This window comes from Lynx rufus, unplaced genomic scaffold (assembly GCF_022079265.1).
Source record: "Lynx rufus isolate CCGP_SWC_20201006 ecotype Redwood Valley unplaced genomic scaffold, mLynRuf1.p SCAF_3, whole genome shotgun sequence".
Classification (NCBI taxonomy): domain Eukaryota; kingdom Metazoa; phylum Chordata; class Mammalia; order Carnivora; family Felidae; genus Lynx; species Lynx rufus.
Window position 1 is genome coordinate 29646672 of NW_025814845.1, and position 18672 is coordinate 29665343.

General features: G+C 38.4%; 1 protein-coding gene across 1 annotated transcript in view; it reads left to right on the top strand.

Moving 5' to 3' along the window:
• The window catches only part of WDR19 (WD repeat domain 19), a 113533-nt gene that overhangs the window by 18377 nt on the left and 76484 nt on the right, over positions 1–18672 (top strand). The window contains exons 6-9 of the mRNA XM_047090378.1: positions 1702–1817; positions 6846–6926; positions 8784–8896; positions 9403–9576. Of these exons, the coding sequence (XP_046946334.1) occupies positions 1702–1817; positions 6846–6926; positions 8784–8896; positions 9403–9576 (484 nt within the window). The remainder of the gene's footprint in view (positions 1–1701; positions 1818–6845; positions 6927–8783; positions 8897–9402; positions 9577–18672) is intronic.

Sequence of the window (18672 nt, forward strand, 5' to 3'; positions counted from 1 at the left end):
AACTCTACTACATCTCAGTGTCTTCTCTGAATGCTCCCTTCACTTTTGTGCTCTGGCCTCCTGATTGGCAATGTCATCTGTATCCTGACAACTCCCATGTTTATCTGTTCCAATTTGTAGACTCCTATATCCAACTGCTTACTCAGCATCTCTGATGAGATATCTAATAAATACTTCAAATTTAATATCTTTAAAACCCTTTGGACACACAGCTGTCCCTCTCACCATTGGTGACATCTCATCATTTTAGATCTTCAGGCTAACCCTTAGTCTTGACTCTTCCTCTTTCCCATAGCCTCCATATCTAATTTGCCAGAAAATCTTACAGGATTATCTTCAGATATCTCCATAATCCAGCCTCTTCTCACCACCTGTCCTGTTCCGCTGTGTGTGAGCCTCAAACATCTTCCACTGAATTTCTGCAATCTCTTAACTTGTTTCCCTGCTTCAACTCTTGCCCCACTATCGAATATTCTCAACTAGGGGCCAGAGTGAGCCTTCTTCTCAGACCTTTCCAATGGTCCTCCATCTGACCCAGAGTCAAAGCCAGAGTCCTCACAATGGCCAGCCAAGGCCTGCATGACCTGGCGCTTGCAAACTCTGATTTCATCTCATCTTCTCACTTCCTCTGCTCCAGCCACACTGTCCTCCTTGCTGAGCCTCTAACATAGCTGGCACACTCCTGCCTCAGATTGTACTCACTTAATAACTACTTGCTTAGAACTTACTTCCTGCATGGGTACTGTATTAAGTTCTGTAAGGGGTGGAAAGAATGGTGTGGTCTCTGCTCTCAAAAGCAGCCAAAATAGCTAAACTTATATGGCACTTTCTTTATGCCTGGCACTCTTCTAAGTGCTTGAACTCATTTGATCCTCAGCTCTGTGAGATTGGCCCTACTCTTATCCCCAATTTATGGGTATGCGACTAAGGAATAGAAATGTTAAGTAGCTCACAGTAAGCGGTGGAGCCAAGTTTCAAATCTAGGCAGTCTGGCTCCAGAGTATGTATACTTAACCATTCTATTTCTCATTGTAGAATTAATCTTGAGACTCAAAAATTTATGCTAGGACCTTCAATAAATCTCACAGTGTCAAGTATGTAATTCTCTGCCTCCCCAAATACAGTTTTTGCACTGGCTAGACTCCTCAGCAAAAAAGTTTCCTGATACATAGTGGTTCTATCTAATATCCCTTACTAGTTAAGTGACTCAGTTCTTAACACAAGTCTCACTAGGACACATTCAGATTTGCACCTCAGTATTATCACAAATCTAATGCCCTCTAATTTTTCATGAATAGTCAAAACTGTGAATGTTGAATCTGTTTATACCAAGGGTCTACCACCCTGTAAAGCTGAGTATAGTAAAGATAACTCCAGTGCTGTGGGATTTGCCTCTCTTAGAGACATTGTTACAGGGTTAGCTACATGGTAAGCAAACAAACTTATCAAGTAGCAGAATATCCACCTAAACAGTTAAAAAAAAAAAAAGCATTATTGCTCTTCTATGCTGTTATATTGATTTGTAACTTGGTAATAAACTTTTAAATAAGGTTGCTTAGACACTAACTGCTTTGATGAGGTTTAACATTCTTTGTTTAATATCCATGTCATATTACCTAAATGTTCAGATTAGACATCACAGATCTTTTAATTTTTTTTTGAGAAACCCATGTGTCTGTACAAAAATCATCTCTTTTTCAGGAAAACACACTAAGAGAATCACATGTGGATGTTGGAATGCAGAAAATCTGCTTGCTTTAGGTGGTGAAGATAAAATGATTACAGTTAGCAATCAGGAAGGTGACACGATAAGACAGGTAATACAGTAACATCCTTGGTCCAATATATTCAGAATTTCCCTGAAATGAAGTTTGTCTACCAAGCTAATCTGTACAATTTTTAAATCTCTACGTGAGATATGTATACAATAACTTCATATTCTAAACAACAAAAGCTTTTCTTTTTATGTATTAGTACACTTTTCTTCATAGGACTACTTTATCCAAATATTTTCCTTTGTACATTTTCCATTATCGAGTATTAGCGTGGGTTATCGGCTCTGTGGTTATACTCCGTCTGTCCATTTGTGAGATAACCCTTACTTTATATATGTATGTTTATAATATAAATGTGAATAACTAAACTTGGATTCTGGTCTGCCTGATATGTTAATTTAACTTTAACTGATATGTTAAATTGCTTCCAAACTAACCCTAATTAAATTTTAAATTTAATTTTAGGATTAAAGTTTACCGCTGTTCAAATTTCACAACTGATTAGATCCTCAGTGGCTCCTCCTTAACGGAATTTGTATTACCAAGAGCTACTACATAATCTCACCAGTGGGTAAATTATACTCTGGACCACTTGGCTTATGATTTAGTATTGCTGGGGCAATATTAACTAGCAAATTCTTTAAATGCCCACTAGGTATGTGGCACTGTGCTATGTACTTTAGAAGAAATATGAAATATGACCCTATGTTAGTTCTCTATTGCTACATAACAAATTGCTCTCAAAACCTAGCAGTTTAAAACAGTATACATTTATTGTTTTATAGTTTTTGTGGATGAGCAATGTAGGTGCACCTAGCTGCATTAAGGTTTTAAAAGGCTGCATTTTATTGGTGAAGGTTGGAGTCTCATCTGAAGGCTTGACTGGGAAAAAAATCTGTTTCCACTCTCAGTCACATGGTTGTTGACAAGAGTTCAGTTCCTTACAGGTAGTTAGGCTCAGAGCCTCAGTTCCTCTCTGGCCATTGATTAGAAACTTACCTAATTACCATGCCACGTGGATCTCTCCATAGAGTGCCTCATAACATAGCAGGTGGTAATAGATGGTGAGCAGCCATTTGAAACTTAAGCCACAATCTCTTAATAAATAACCTGATCTCAAAATCATTTTTGCCATATTCTGTTATGTAGAAGTAAGTCCCTGGGTCCAGCCCACACTTCAAGGGGTAGGGATGGGGATTACACAAAGAAACCAGGAGGTGGGGATCATTGTGGATCATCTTAAAAGCTGTGAACCATAGGATCCTACTCTCAAAAAGACAGAACTAATTACGATAAAACACAGCCTTATGCGATTGCCAGTTTTGTGGTATAGCTTACAAGTCTTACATATGTGAGATGGAGGAGATCAAGGAAAGTTGAATTAGGAATCTTTAAAAGACAGATGATCTGAATAAATCAAGGTATAGGATGAACTTGTAACAGAGAGATCCAAAATTACAAGGGCTTCATTAAAAATAGACCTACCCTATGACCCAGCAATAGCACTGCTAGGAATTTACCCACGGGATACAGGAGTACTGATGCATAGGGGCACTTGTACCCCAATGTTTATAGCAGCACTCTCAACAATAGCCAAATTATGGAAAGAGCCTAAATATCCATCAACTGATGAATGGATAAAGAAATTGTGGTTTATATACACAATGGAGTACTACGTGGCAATGAGAAAGAATGAAATATGGCCCTTCGTAGCAACGTGGATGGAACTAGAGAGTGTGATGCTAAGTGAAATAAGCCATACAGAGAAAGACAGATACCATATGTTTTCACTCTTATGTGGATCCTGAGAAACTTAACAGAAACCCATGGGGGAGGGGAAGGAAAAAAAAAAAAGGTTAGAGTGGGAGAGAGCCAAAGCATAAGAGACTCTTAAAAACTGAGAACAAACTGAGGTTTGATGGGGGGTGGGAGGGACGGGAGGGTGGGTGATGGGTATTGAGGAGGGCACCTTTTGGGATGAGCACTGGGTGTTGTATGGAAACCAATTTGACAATAAATTTCATATATTGAAAAAAAACACAAAATTACAAGGGCTCTAAGAATATGGTAGTTTGGATGGTTTTTCTTCTTTCTCTTTCTCATATAACAGAGAGAGGTAGGCAGATCATCTCTGCATGTCTGCTTCACAAGGCTGTACATAGTCCCAGGTTCCTTGCTTCCATCTTACTGCTCTGCTATTTGCTAGGATGTTTTGTCTTCATATGCATAGTTAACAGCACCAGATCTGTATTTCCACCCCAGGGAAGGGAGAAAGAGAAGTGGAGTGCAAGAAACATTTAAAGGACCTAGTCTGGAAGATGCATTTATTATTTCCATTCATATCACTAGAACCTAATCATATAGTCACGCCACACTGCTGCCAGGGAAGCTACAAATTTAGTCTCTGTAGATCATCGATCGTGTGCCCCACTGAAACTTGTTTTAGTGGATACCATAAGACATTTAGCAGTCTGTCATTCAACCCATGCAAAGCAGCATGAACAAAGATAAGAAGAAAAACTTGAAGCTTGTTTATGGCTTGTTCAAGATTGGCTTGACTGAAGATATGGGCTTTGATTGAAAATTTATAGAAAATAAGGCTGAAGAAGAAAGTTGGTTCCTGTATCTGGAAAGCTCTGAAAGTTAAGCAGAAGTAACTCAACCATGTTGAGCAGAACCATAGCATGATTAAAGTGGTTCTTAAGAAAGATTAACTAGTGTAAAAGATATTTCCTAGAAACCTAAAATTTTGAGCATTCTATTTTGGTACCCTTTTGAATTAGAATGATAATACAGTTCAAATGCTTTAGCTCCACACTTTTGTATCCATATCAGACATCAACACTGAATGAAGACATGGTCTTACAATGTTTTGCTACATAGCATCCCAGGAAGTCACTATATTCAGCCATTATCTGCATACATTTCCCATTTCTGATCTTTAAGATATATGCTTCCAGAATTAGACATACTACTTAAGTTGTCCTGTGGTAAGCAAAGCATACATTAAAAGCATTGCTTTATTTGGTACTGTCTCTGAATTATTTTGACTTTACTATTCTGAAGATCACTCTAGTGTTACTTGTGTACATTTATTTTTATTTGTCCTATTAAGGGCTTGTCTTATTTCTTGAATCTGAAAATTGCTGTCTTTCATCAATTCTGGAAAATTCTTAGTCATTATCTCTTGGGTATTACCTCTTGCTCTTTCTATTCTGTCCTTCTGCAGTGTCAGTTAGACATATGTAGGACCTCCTATCTCTTTAACTCTCTTTCATAATATCTTTTTGTCACTACAACTTCTGGATAATTTCATCAAATCAGTTCACTTACTCTTGAAATTTGGTCAAATTTGAGTTTTTTTATTTTAGTGATTCTTCTTTTCATTTTTAATAAGTACTTTAGAGCAAAATAGGCATTAATAGGATTAAGAGGTACAAATTTCCAGTTGCAAAATAAATAAGTCATGGAGGTATGATATATAGCATAGGGAATATAGTCAGTAATATCGTAATAATTTCGTATGGTGAGATAGTACTAGACTTATGGGGATAATTTTGTAAAGTATATAAATATTGAACTACTATGATGTTTACCTAGAAGTAATAGGATATTGTATGTCAAGTATACAGTTGATCCCTCAACAACATGGGTTTGAACGGTGCAGATTTGCTTATATGTGGATTTTTTTTCAATAAATATAGTGCAGCACCATAAATGTATTTTCTCTTATGACTTTCTTTTTTTCTTTTTTTAGAGATATAGTGAATGGGGAAGAGGGACAGGGAGAGAGAATCTCAAGCAGGCTCCATGCTCAGCGTGGAGCCTGACGTGAGTCTCAGTCCCACGACCCTGGGATCATGACCTGAGCTGAAATCAAGAGTCAGATGCTCAACTGACTGAGCCACCCAGGCACCCCATGATTTTCTTAATAACGTTTTCTTTTCTCCAGTTTATTTTATTGTAAGAATACAGTATTTAATATACATAACATGCAAACCATGTATTAATTGTTTATGTTATTAGTAAGGCTTCCAGTCAGCAGTAGGCTATTAGTAGTGAAGTTTTGGGGAATCAACATTTTATGCCAATTTTGAACTGTGCAGGGGCTCAGCTATCCTGACCTCCATGTTATTCAAGGGTCAGCTGTATTTTTAATTAAAAAAGAAAAATACTTTGTAGTTCTCTTAAAAATCTGTCAGGATTTTTTTTTTTTTTAAGTCTCTTGTCAGGGTGCCTAGGTGGCCCAGTTGGTTGAGCATCTGACTCTTAATATCAGCTCAGGTCGTGATCCCAGAGTTGTGGGATCAAGCCTTGCATCAAGCTCTACGCTGAGCATTGGAGCCTGCTTACAACGCTATCCCCCTCCCTCTGCCCCTCTCCACCACTCTCTCTCTCTCTAAAATTATAAAGGAAAAGTCTCTTGTCATACTTTTGAGTCTTTTTATGTATTTAGTCATTTTAAAGCATTACTTTATGATCTCTCTCTGAGAATTCTGTTATTTTTAGATCTGCTGACTTTTGCTCTTGATGCATTATTTCTTTGTGACTTTTCTCATTTTGAATTGTGAGTTCATCTTCAGCAGGGCTTGTCTGTGGACATTTTTTTGCAGCTTTGGAAGAGGCTTTGGATTTGCTTTTGATAAACACTCCAAGGAGTTTCTAGACCATTCAAAGTATAAATTTGAACTTCAGATCATAATGAGGATAGGAAGGAACGTTTGATTTGAAAAGAATGTTTTCGGCATTTCTTCTGACTCAAAGCTCAGCCCAAATCAAATGGGCTTCTTTATTATCTCCTTACCAACTGCTCTGGATAGTTGCACACATACTTTGGTTTATGGTTTGATCTTTGCTTATTGTCCCTGGGAATTTTCCTTACCTTCTTTCAAGCTTAATGTATCTATTTGATAAGATATGTGTTCCGTTTCATCCAGAATTTCTAGAGGTTTATTCACGGTGGGATTTTCAGGTATAACAGAAGTAAAAGCAAGTTACCTGTTTTATTAATATTCAGAATGAATTTAAGTGTTGCATTTGTTCATAGTGATAACATTTCTATCCCTGCAGACGTCAGTGAGATCAGAGCCTAGCGACATGCAGTTTTCCACGATGAAGACTGATGATCGAATGTCTGCTGCTGAAAGCACAGTAAGAATGCTAAACCAGGGCACTGGGGGGGCTCAGTCGGTTTAGTGTCCAACTTCAGCTCAGGTCATGATCTCGCAGTTCGTGGTTTCAAGCCCCACACCAGGCTTTATACTGACAGATCAGAGCCTGGAGCCTGCTTTGGATTCTGTGTCTCCTCTCTCTGCCCCTCCCCCACTTGTGTGCACGCAGTCTCTCTTTCTTTCTCTCTCTCTTTTTCAAAAATAATGTTAAAAAAAATTTTTTAAAGAATTCTAAGTCAAATCCATGCCCAAGTTATTTTGATACTTTTGTAGACTATTTTTTCTCCTTTTCTAGGATGGTTCAGAATGTAGAGTGATAAATAAATTATGGTCTGTCATTTATTAAATCAGTGTAAGCTCCAGTCTCTTAGGCATGTAAGTTGCTTTTGCTGCTGCTGGCAACATCTAGCTGCCTGGTGTCACAGCAGATGAAGGCATCTTCCTGATGCAGTGGGTGTTGCTCTTCCGATTCTTGTGGTGGTAAAAACAGGGAGGGCGCCTTCACAAATAGAAGTCCTGATTTCTATATCATTTTTTTTTTCATGCTATTGGAGATGGTGACCAGAGCTCTGGAATTTGTACTTTTTATTTTGTTAATAGCTTAGATGCATTTTCCCTGCCACAATTTAATATTCTGAAATCCAGATGATTTTCACAATTAATACAAATATATTTAAATTAAATGATCCAATTTCTTAAAAAGCTATTTAATTGATAGTGACTTATAATTGGTAGAATCAAGGAAATATATCAGTGTTTCTCTTTTTATATAAATCCATCACTCTTAATGAGCCCAAATAAGTAATACACTCCTTCCCCTCCCTCACACAGGTAAACCCTGCACTGAAAATTACAATCAAATATTGACTGTGTGAATAATGGAGGGACACTAGTCTAGCAACATTGACCAGTGACCTGCAGGTGATGGAAAGAATGATGACATAAAAAATTGAGCTCAATTACCCACACAATGTGGCTCAAAATCAGAATGTCCTCTTAGGATGGAAAACTCTCTATACTCTGGATATGAATTCAGTTTCAGTGGAACTTTGTCAGACTTACAGTCCTGAATTGCACAGAACTCTAATGAGAGGTGTAGAGAATTTTAAAAAGTTAACCCACCCAAGGGCACCTGGGTGGCTCAGTTGGTTAAGTATCCACCTTTGGCTCAGGTCATGATCTCACAGCTCGTGAGTTCAAGCCCCATGTCAGGCTCTGTGCTGACATCTTGGAGCCTGGACCCTGCTTCAGATTCTGTGTCTCCCTCTCTCTCAGCCCCTCCTCTGCTCTCTCTCTCTCTCTCTCTCTCTCCCTCAAAAATAAATAATAAAACATTAAAAAAAATTTTTTTAGGGGCGCCTGGGTGGCTCCGTCAGTTAGGCATCCAACTTCGGCTCAGGTCATGATCTCACAGTTTGTGAGTTTGAGCCCCGTGTCAGGCTCTGTGCTGACAGCTCAGAGCCTGGAACCTGCTTCAGATTCTGTGTCTCCCTCTGCCCCTCCCCTGCTCATGCTCTGTCTCTCTCTGTCTCTCAATAATAAATAAATGCTAAAAATTTTTTTTCTTTTTTAATTTTTTTAAATAAAATAAAGTAACACCCAGCTATTTTAATGTACTTTTCAAAGGGTATGTTGGATGTGTGTAAAGCCAAGGACCCTTCCCAGACTATATATTACAATGTATTTTTTTAAATCACGTTATCTTATTAGTTACAACATTTAATGTAAACTTGGCTCATTGTTTGCATAAATTAGATTTAGCTATTTGAATTTCCTTATTGGTCTTCACAAAGTACTGAGTAATTCATTTGCATGATCTCTTAATCTTTTCTGGCAGATCAGTGTGGTGGTTGGCAAGAAAACTTTGTTTCTTTATAATCTGAATGAACCAGATAGTCCAATTGATCTGGAATTTCAGCAGCGCTATGGTAACATTGTCTGCTATAGGTGGTATGTAAAAAAAGCTTATTACCAAAAGATATCTGTGTGTTTTTCCTTACTAATATATTTCATTTTTGACCTTAGCATTTTCACTTCTATATGTAACATTTTCTGGATTGTAAACTATGATTTAATATGCGAAACTTGGGGTACCTGGGTGGTTCAGTCAATTAAGTGGCCAACTTCGGCTCAAATCACGATCTCATGGTTCATGAGTTTGAGCCCCACAACAGTCTCTGTGCTGACAGCTCAGAGCCTGGAGCCTGCTTTGGATTCTATGTCTCCTCCTCTCTCTGTCCCTCTCCCACTCATACTCACTCACTCTCTCTCTCTCTCTCTCTCTCTCTGTCAGAAATAAACATTAAAAAAAAAATATGTGAAACTACCTAGCATATTACATGGCCCTTGATAAATTGGATTCTGTAGTTCTTTAGTTTTAAGGCACTTGCTTATTTACTTTATTGCAAATGATAGTTAATCATCCTTTTAATGTATTGTTGCCTTTGTTGCTATAGGTATGGTGATGGCTACATCATGATTGGCTTTTCACGTGGAATTTTTGTGGTCATCTCCACTCATATTAGAGAGATTGGTCAAGAGGTATTTCAGGCTCGTGACCACAAAGATAGTCTAACCAGTATTGCGGTATCACAGACGCTTAATAAAGCTGCTACATGTGGTGACACCTGGTAAGTTATATTCACATTTTCCCAGGAAGCTTGTGTAAGGAATATTGAAGATATTCAACAAGACTTTGATGGCTAATATGACTCTATCCACCATACTTTCTTGCACTCCTAAAACCTGTTTGCAATTGAAAATTTCTAAGATTGCTTCTGCTGTTAACACTCAGGGCAAAACCTAAAATAAATACTAGATGTAAACTAAATACAACACCTAAAATTGAGTATGCTTGAAAATCCATCTTAAAATAGGTAATTCCAGGTAATATGAAGTAAGCACATTCCATCTGTCTCTCTCACTGAATACAGCTATAAACCCTGGACAGACCTTTGTAGCAACGTGGATGGAACTGGAGAGTGTTATGCTAAGTGAAATAAGACATACAGAGAAAGACAGATACCATATGCTTTCACTCTTGTGTGGATCCTGAGAAACTTAACAGAAACCCATGGGGGAGGGGAAGAAAAAAAAAAGAGGTTAGAGTGGGAGAGAGCCAAAGCATAAGAGACTCTTAAAAACTGGGGCGCCTGGGTGGCGCAGTCAGTTAAGCGTCCGACTTCAGCCAGGTCACGATCTCACCGTCCGTGGGTTCGAGCCCCGTGTCAGGCTCTGGGCTGATGGCTCAGAGCCTGGAGCCTGTTTCCAATTCTATGTCTCCCTCTCCTTCTGCCCCTCCCCCGTTCATGCTCTGTCTCTCTCTGTCCCAAAAATAAATAAACGTTGAAAAAAAAAATTAAAAAAAAAAAAAAAAACAACTGAGAACAAACTGAGGGTTGATGGGGGTGGGAGGGAGGGAAGTGTGGGTGATGAGTATTGAGGAGGGCACCTTTTGGGATGAGCACTGGGTGTTGTATGGAAACCAATTTGACAATAAATTTCATATATTGAAGAAAAAAAAAAAACCTGGGCAGAATGCATGGAACAGCTATTTGAGGACTTTAAAAAGTAAATAGTAGGCATATTGAAGAAGACCAAAATTTGAAGTACCACTGAACCAGTAATGAGTCTCCCATTCGTCTTCCAATCTCTCAGGACTGAAGGCAGCCAAAATCCAGAAGTAGAAACCAGAACTTAAATGAGAGAGCTCTGAGAGAAGTCCTCTGGTTCTGGCTCAAGTTGCAGGAAAGAGAACTCCTCTTACGCTCGGAGACAGTTGGGGAAATTTCCCAGTTTCCTTTCTTTTTCTTTCTTTCTTCTTTCATGCCCTGGCCACCAAGCAACCTGCAGTGGCAGCAACAGCTCCGGCAAGAAGGACCCTCAGATGCCTACAGCTCTGACAGAGGGTAACCTTCCTCCAGTTACAGGGGCTGTGGTCCCAGGAAAGTGGGGTAAACCCTGCTGCTTACTTTTCTCCCTGCCCTCCCACTGCTTGGTGGCAGGTATGGGTACAGTTGTGGGAAGGACAAGACCCTGCAGGGTAACTAGAGCCCAAACTTTACTGCTGGAAGACCAAAAAAGGGATCCCCAGGGAATCAGAACATACCAGGGAGATCCTAGAGAGGGAGGAGCTCTGGAAAGCAAGCATCTAAAGATATTTATGAGCTCCTAGGTTCACTCCTGAGCTATACATGTGTATCTCATCCTAAACATACCAAAGACTTTGAGAACTGAACTAAAAGATCATAATGCAAGTCCTATGGGCCACAGAGTGGGCCATACAGGAACATATCCGAATATGACTGCAAAGCCTTTGAAAATGGAACTGATGTTGAAACCACAACCCACAAAAGGCTGGTTGATACTCATGGCCTGAACCCAACTGGGTTGGTTGCCTGCTTTGGAAAAAAAAAAAAAAATTAGCCTTGTCTATGGGACTTAGACAAGGTGCAAGAGTTTCAAACATAATATTCAGAATGTCCAAAATAGAACCCAAAGTTGCCTGACATACAAAGAATCAAGAAAGTTTCAACTTGCTTGGAAAAGGCAATCAAAAGATGCCAGTGCCAAGAGGATGGAGGTAAAGGTAGCAGCTTTATAAAAATTGTCCAAATAAGTCCAAAAAAACCTAGCTCAGATACATCATAAACTGCTAAAAACTAAAGACAAAAAACAGCTAAAGAACAGCATTTTAAATGACAGTGGATTTCTCACCATAAGTCTTGGAGGCCAGAAGGAAGCATCACAGCTTCCTAACAGGCTGAGAGAAAAGAACAGTCAGCTGAAATTCATTGCCCAGTGAAAATATCTGTCAGTAATGAAGTGAAATGGAAACATTCTCAGGTGAGGAAAAATGAAGAGAATTTATTGCTAGCAGACCTGGTCTAGAAGAATTGCTGAAGGAAGTTCTTCAGGTGGGACAGAACAGATGACAGCAGAGGATTCAGAACATCAAGAATGAAGGAAGAACGACAGAAATGGTAAATACAATAGATCATTTTTTTTTGAGACCTTTAACATACGTGCTGTTGAAAGCAAAATTATCATATTGTCTGATAGTATGTTCAGCATATTAAGATGCAGTACATAAGACAACCCCAACATAAAGGGAAGAGGTTAAAGTTATATGGGATTTCTACATTATTTGAAGTGGTGAAATACTGATTCTAAAGAGACTGTGAAATTAAATATGTATGTTATAATCTAGAGCAACCACTAAAAAATAGGCAGAGATATATACAAAAACACAATAGGTAAATTAAAATGGAATACTGAAAAATGTTCAAATCTAAAAGTGGCAAGAAAGGACAAACAGGAACACAGGGACAAACAAAATAACAAAACAGTAGATTTAAGTTCACACAGATCAATTAACTATGTTAAACGTGTAAATGACAATGCTATTAGACATAGACTATTAGAATTCTTAAATGACCCTATTATATGTTGTAAGTAACTCACTTCAATATAATCATGTAATGAAATAACCAGGTAAAAGTGAAAGGATGGAAAAAGATCATCCAAGTGCTAACCAAAAGAAAGCTAGGTGTCTGTCTGGGTATCAAACAAAGAGCAAAGAAAATTACAGGGATGGGGAGAGAGACTGCATATTGATTAGATATAATAATGCTCAATGAGCACGCACCTAGCAACAGAGCCTCAAAATAGATGAAGTAAAAACTGGCAGAATTAAAAGGAGAAATAGACAACAATAATAGTTGAAGTCCTCAGGGTCCCACTTTCAGTAATGTATGGAACAATTAGAAGTTCAACAAGGAATTAAAAGTATCAAATTGACACCTATTAAGTAGAGCACAGTGTCAGATCATGAGCTGCCATTCAACAATACACAACAAGAAGAACAGAAATGGAGAAATTCACTATTCACAGGTCCAGGAGGAAATACCTGGCCTGTCTTGAGGGGTCTCACAGAGAGTTCAAGGCACAGTTCAGACAAAAAGAGACAACCAGGGGCATGTGCTGTTAATAGGGTTCATGGAAAAAATAGGGTTCATGAATAAACTGCTTTAGGTTTCCCAGGCTAAGTCCAAATTGGTCAACTCTAACCAAAAGAGTGGGGTAAGCCCCAGAGGTCTTATCCTAGGGGAACATAAGGCACACAGGTGGTAGGAGGCAGGGGAGACTGTTGATCACAAGGGCTTTTGGGGAAGTCGCATCCGGAACTTACATTTGCTTGTGACTCTGGGCTGCTACCTAGGGCATGCACTTATAAGAAGGAGGGAGGGGTGTCAATTTAAGGCCATTTGGCCAAACAGAATGGATGCTGAGGCAGCAGTACCATGGAGTAGCTTAGCTAAACTCTTCATAGATTTGGTCAGCACAGTAAACCAACTAGACTTAACATACATCTGTTGGACATTACACCAACAATGGAATATATGTTTTTTCTATGCACCCATGGAACATGCACCAAGATAGTCCATATCCTGGACCATGAAACCTCAACAAATTTATTTTATTTTGTTTTAGAGAGTGAGAGCAAGAGAGTGGGTGGGGGAGCGGGTGGAGGCAGAGAGAATCTCTAGCACACTCCATGCTTAGCAGAGTCTGACATAGGGCTCAATCCCATTACCCTGGGATCCTGACCTGAGCTGAAATCAAGAGTTGACCACTCAACTAACTGAGCCACCCTGGTGCCCACAAAACCTCAAGAAATTTAAATTGAAGTCCTACAAAATGTGTTCCTTGGCTATAATATAACCACACTTGAAATGAATAATAGAAAAACAACAGGAACTTCTATGAACACTTGGAAATTAACCTACTCCAAATAAATCATGAGTATATCCTAGAGAAAATTTAAAAATACATAGAACTGAAATCTCTAATCAATAATCTAAATTCCTACTTGAAGAAACTAGAAAAAGAAGATCAAACAAAAGGCAAAGCAGAAGGAATAAAATAATAAAGAGCAGAAACTGATGACATTGAAAATAGAATTGGAAAAAACAAAAGGTGTTTTTTTAAAAAAATGATAAAAAATTGATCAGCTTCTAGCAAGAATGACAGAAATAAAGACACAAATGACCAATATCAAGAATGAAACGGGAATATTGCTACAGATCTGGAAGCCATTAAAAGGCTAATAAAGGAATACTACAACTTCAGGACTATAGAGGAATACTACAGACAACTCAGAAATTTGACAAATTAGAAGACTGGAAAAATCCTTCAAAAACCACTACCAAAACTCAACCCAGATGAAACAGATAATCTGAATTAGTCCTGTAACTTTTAAAGAAATTGAATAATTTAAGCCTCCTGAAAAATCTCCAGGTTCAGATGGTTTCGCTGGAGGATTCTACCAAATTCTTTTTAAAAAAGAATTAACACCAATTTTACAAAATCTCCTCAGAAAATAAAAGAGGAGGGAACACTTCTCACCTTATTTTAAGGCCTTATACCAAAATCAAACTACACAAAGAGAAAGAAAGAAAGAAAAAGAAAGAAAGAAAAGAAAGAAAGAAAGAAAGAAAGAAAGAAAGAAAGAAAGAAAGAAAGAAAAGAAAGAAAAAACTAGAGACCAATCTCTCATGAACGTGGACAAAAAATCTTCAACAAAATTTAACAAACTGAAGTCAGCAATATATAAAAAGAATTATACCTCATGACCAAGTGGGATGTATTCCAAGTATGCAAGCCTTATCGACATTCATAATTCAATGAAGTTACTATATCTGCACCTGAAGAAAAACCATACTATCACATCAGTTGACACACAAAAAATATTTCATAAGATCTAACACCCATTCATAAGAATTCTCAGTAAGTTGGGGATGGGGGGGGGAATTACCTCAACTTGATAAAGAATGTCTACTAAAAAGCCTAACATCATCTTTCATGGTGAAAGACTGAGTGCTTGCCTCCTGAGATTGGGAACAAGGCAAGGCTTCCACTCCCACTACTCTAATGCAACCTAATTTTAGAAGTTCTAGCCACTGCAGTTTAAGACAAGAAAAAGAAATAAGCTACATCCAGATTGAAAAGAGAAAAGTAAAACCATCTCTGTTTGCAGATGAAATGATTGCGTATGTAGAAAATCTCAAGGAGTACAAACAAGGAATGCCTAGAACTAATGAGTGAACACTGCATGGCCGTAGGATGCAAGATCAATGCACAAAAATCAGTCACATTTCTATATACTGATAACAAACCTATGGAAACCAAATTAAAAATATGTCCTTTTTACTCCAAAGAAAATGAAGTACTTAGATCTACACTTAACAAAGCATGTACAGGGTCTATGTGCTGAAAATTCCAATATGATGCTGGAAGAAATCAAGAGACCCAAAGAAATGGAGAAACACACTGTTCATAGGTCAGAAGACTGAACATAGTGAAGATATCAGTTCTCTCCAAATTAATCTATAGATTTAATGAAATTCATATGAGAATCCCAAGGTGGTTTTTTTGTAGATATAGACAAGTTTATGCTAAAACACAGTTAATCCTTGAGCAACAGATGTTTGAACTGCTTGGATCTACTTATGTGCAGATTTATTTTTCAGTTTATTTTTTTTTTGAGAGAGAGAAAGAGGAGGGGCAGGGAGAGAGAGACAGAGAGAGAGAGAGAGAGAGAGAGAAAGAGAGAGAGAGAATCCCAAGCAGGTTCCTCACGGACAGTGCAGGTAGGTCTTGAACCCCCCACAAACCATGAGATCGTGAGCTGAGCTGAAGTCGAGAGTTGGACACTCAACCAACTGAACCACCCAGGCACCCCTACATGCAGATTTTTAAAAATACATACAGTACTGTAAATGTAAATTATCTTTAAGATTTTCTTAATAACATTTTCTTTTCTCTAGCTTACATTATTGTAAGAATACAGTATATAATGTATATGACATACAAAATATGTGCTAATAGACTGTTTATATTATCGATAGGGCTTCCAGTCAACAGTAGGCTATTAACTTTTGGGGGAGTCAAACGTTATATGCCATTTTTCAACTGTGCAGGGTTTGGCACCCCCAACCCCCATGTTGTTTAAGAACCAATTGTATATATGCAAAATCACGGGTCCTAAAATAGCTAAAAGCAATCTTTAAAAAACAATAAAGGGGCACCTGGATGGCTCAGTTGGTTAAGCGTCCAACTTCAGCTCAGGTCATGATCTCATGGTTCGTGAGTTCAAGCCCCACATAGGGCTCTGCACTGACAGTTTGGAGCCTGCTTTGGATTGTCTCCCTCTCTCTGCCCTTCCCCCACTCATGCTCTGTGTGTGTGTCTCTCTCTCTGTCTCTCAAAGATAAATCAACATTTAAAAAAATTTTTTGAAGAAAACAATCAAATGAGAGGAATCATCTTAGTATTAAAGCTCACTTTATAGCTGCAGTAATCAAGACCATGTGGTATGGGCAGAGGGAAAGACACATAGATCAATGAAACAGTATAGAGAAGCCAGAAATAAACCCACACAAATATGCACAACTGATTCTTGACAAAAGTAGAAAATTAAATAGAATTAAAATTGCCTTTCCAAGAAATGGTGCCCAAGCAACCGGATATCCATATGGAAAAAACCTGGAAAACAAACTTCACACCTTAATCAAAAGTTAATTCAGTGGGTCATGGATTTAAATTTAAAATGCAAAACTATAGCATTTTTAGATAAAAACAGGAAATCTTCTAGGTCTAGGCAAAGAGTTCTTGGTTTTAAAACCAAAAACATGATCTGTATAAGGAAATATTGGAAAATTAGACTTGCTCAAAACTAAAAAATTTTACCCCATGAAAGATTCTGTTAAGAGAATGAAAGATAAACAGCACAATGAGAAAGAATATTCACAAACCACGTATCCAACAAAGGACTAGTAACTAGAATGCATAAAGGGCCCTCTCAAAACTCAAAAAAAACAAACAATCCAATTAGAAAATCGGCAAAAGACATACATTTCAGCAAAGAAGATATATAGATGGTAAACACATGAAAAGATGTTTGACATCATTAGCCATTCCAGAAATGCAAATTCAGACCACAATGAGATATTACTATGCATCTATTAGAATGGCTAGGATTAAAAATAGTTATAACATCAAGTGCTGGAAAGGATGAGGAGAAGCTAAATCACTCAAACCTTGCTGGTAGGAGTGTAAAATGGTACAGCTACATTGGAAAACAGTTTGGTAGTTTCTTTCTTTTTTTTTTTTTTTTAATTTTATTCATTTTTGAGAGAGAGAGATCATGGGTAGGGGTGGCACAGAGAGAGGGGGACAGAGGATCTGAAGCAGGCTCTACACGGACAACAGAGCCCAATGCAGGGCTTGAACCCATGAACCATGAGATCACGACCTGAGCTGATGTCAAACGCTCAACCCAGTGAGCCACCCAGGTGCCCTAGTTTGGCAGTTTCTTTTTTTTTTTTTTTTCAACGTTTATTTATTTTTGGGACAGAGAGAGACAGAGCATGAACGGGGGAGGGGCAGAGAGAGAGGGAGACACAGAATCGGAAACAGGCTCCAGGCTCTGAGCCATCAGCCCAGAGCCTGACGTGGGGCTCGAACTCACGGACCGCGAGATCGTGACCTGGCTGAAGTCGGACGCTTAACCGACTGTGCCACCCAGGCGCCCCTGCAGTTTCTTAAAACAACAACAACAACAACAACAACAACAACAACAAAAACTGAACATGTACTTACCGTATGACCCAGGAATTTCACTCCTGGCCATTTTTCTCAGGCACATGAAAATTTATATTCACAGAAAAACCTGAATATGAATGTTTATAGCAGCTTTATTTGTAATAGTCAAAAACTAGAAACCATCCAGATGTCCTTCAGTGGGTGAGTGGTTAAACTAGTACATCCACATCATGGAATACTACTCAGCCATAAAAAGGAACACACTGTTGATACACACAACAACTGATGTGAACCTCCAGAGAAGTACGCTGAATGAAAAGTGCCATTCACAAAATGTCACATACTGTGTGATTCCATTTATGTAATCCTGTTGAAATGATAAAGTTATAGAAATGGAGAACAGATTAGTGGTGACCAGGGCTTAGGAATGCATCTGGGGTGGAGAGGAAGGAGGTTAAGTGCATATATAAAGGGGCAACACAAGGATCCTTGTTGTGATTGAACTGTTCTATATCCTGACTGTGGTCCTGGATCTCAGCAATCTCGCATGTGATAAAATCGCATGGAATGAAATACAAACACGTGCATACATACACATGCACACACAAAATGAATACAGGTAAAACCTGGGACATCTGAAAGAGGTTATATCAATGTCATTATTTGACTATACTATTATCCTGTAGATTTTCAAGATATTAACATGTAAGGAAAGGTGGAGGGTATAGACAATCTCTGTATATACAATCTCCATATTCTCTCTTACAACTGCATGTGGATCTACAATTATATCAAAATAAAAAGCTAAATGAAAACAAGGAAGTAATATATATAAAGGGAAAACCCTAGAAGGGCGGAAGGGAGGAGAGAGGAAAGGAGACAAAGAGGAAAGAAATCTTACAACCATTGTGTCCCAACACTGTGCTATGCAACTTTCATTGGCATGAACTGACCTATCTTCTCTGTAACCCTATGAAGTAATATGCCTGCAGTTTTTCATTAGTATTTTTTTAATGTTTATTTATCTTTGAGAGAGAGTGGGGGAGGGGCAGAGAGAGAGAGACACACACACACACACACACACAGAATCCGAAGCAGGCTCCAAGCTCCAAGCTGTCAGC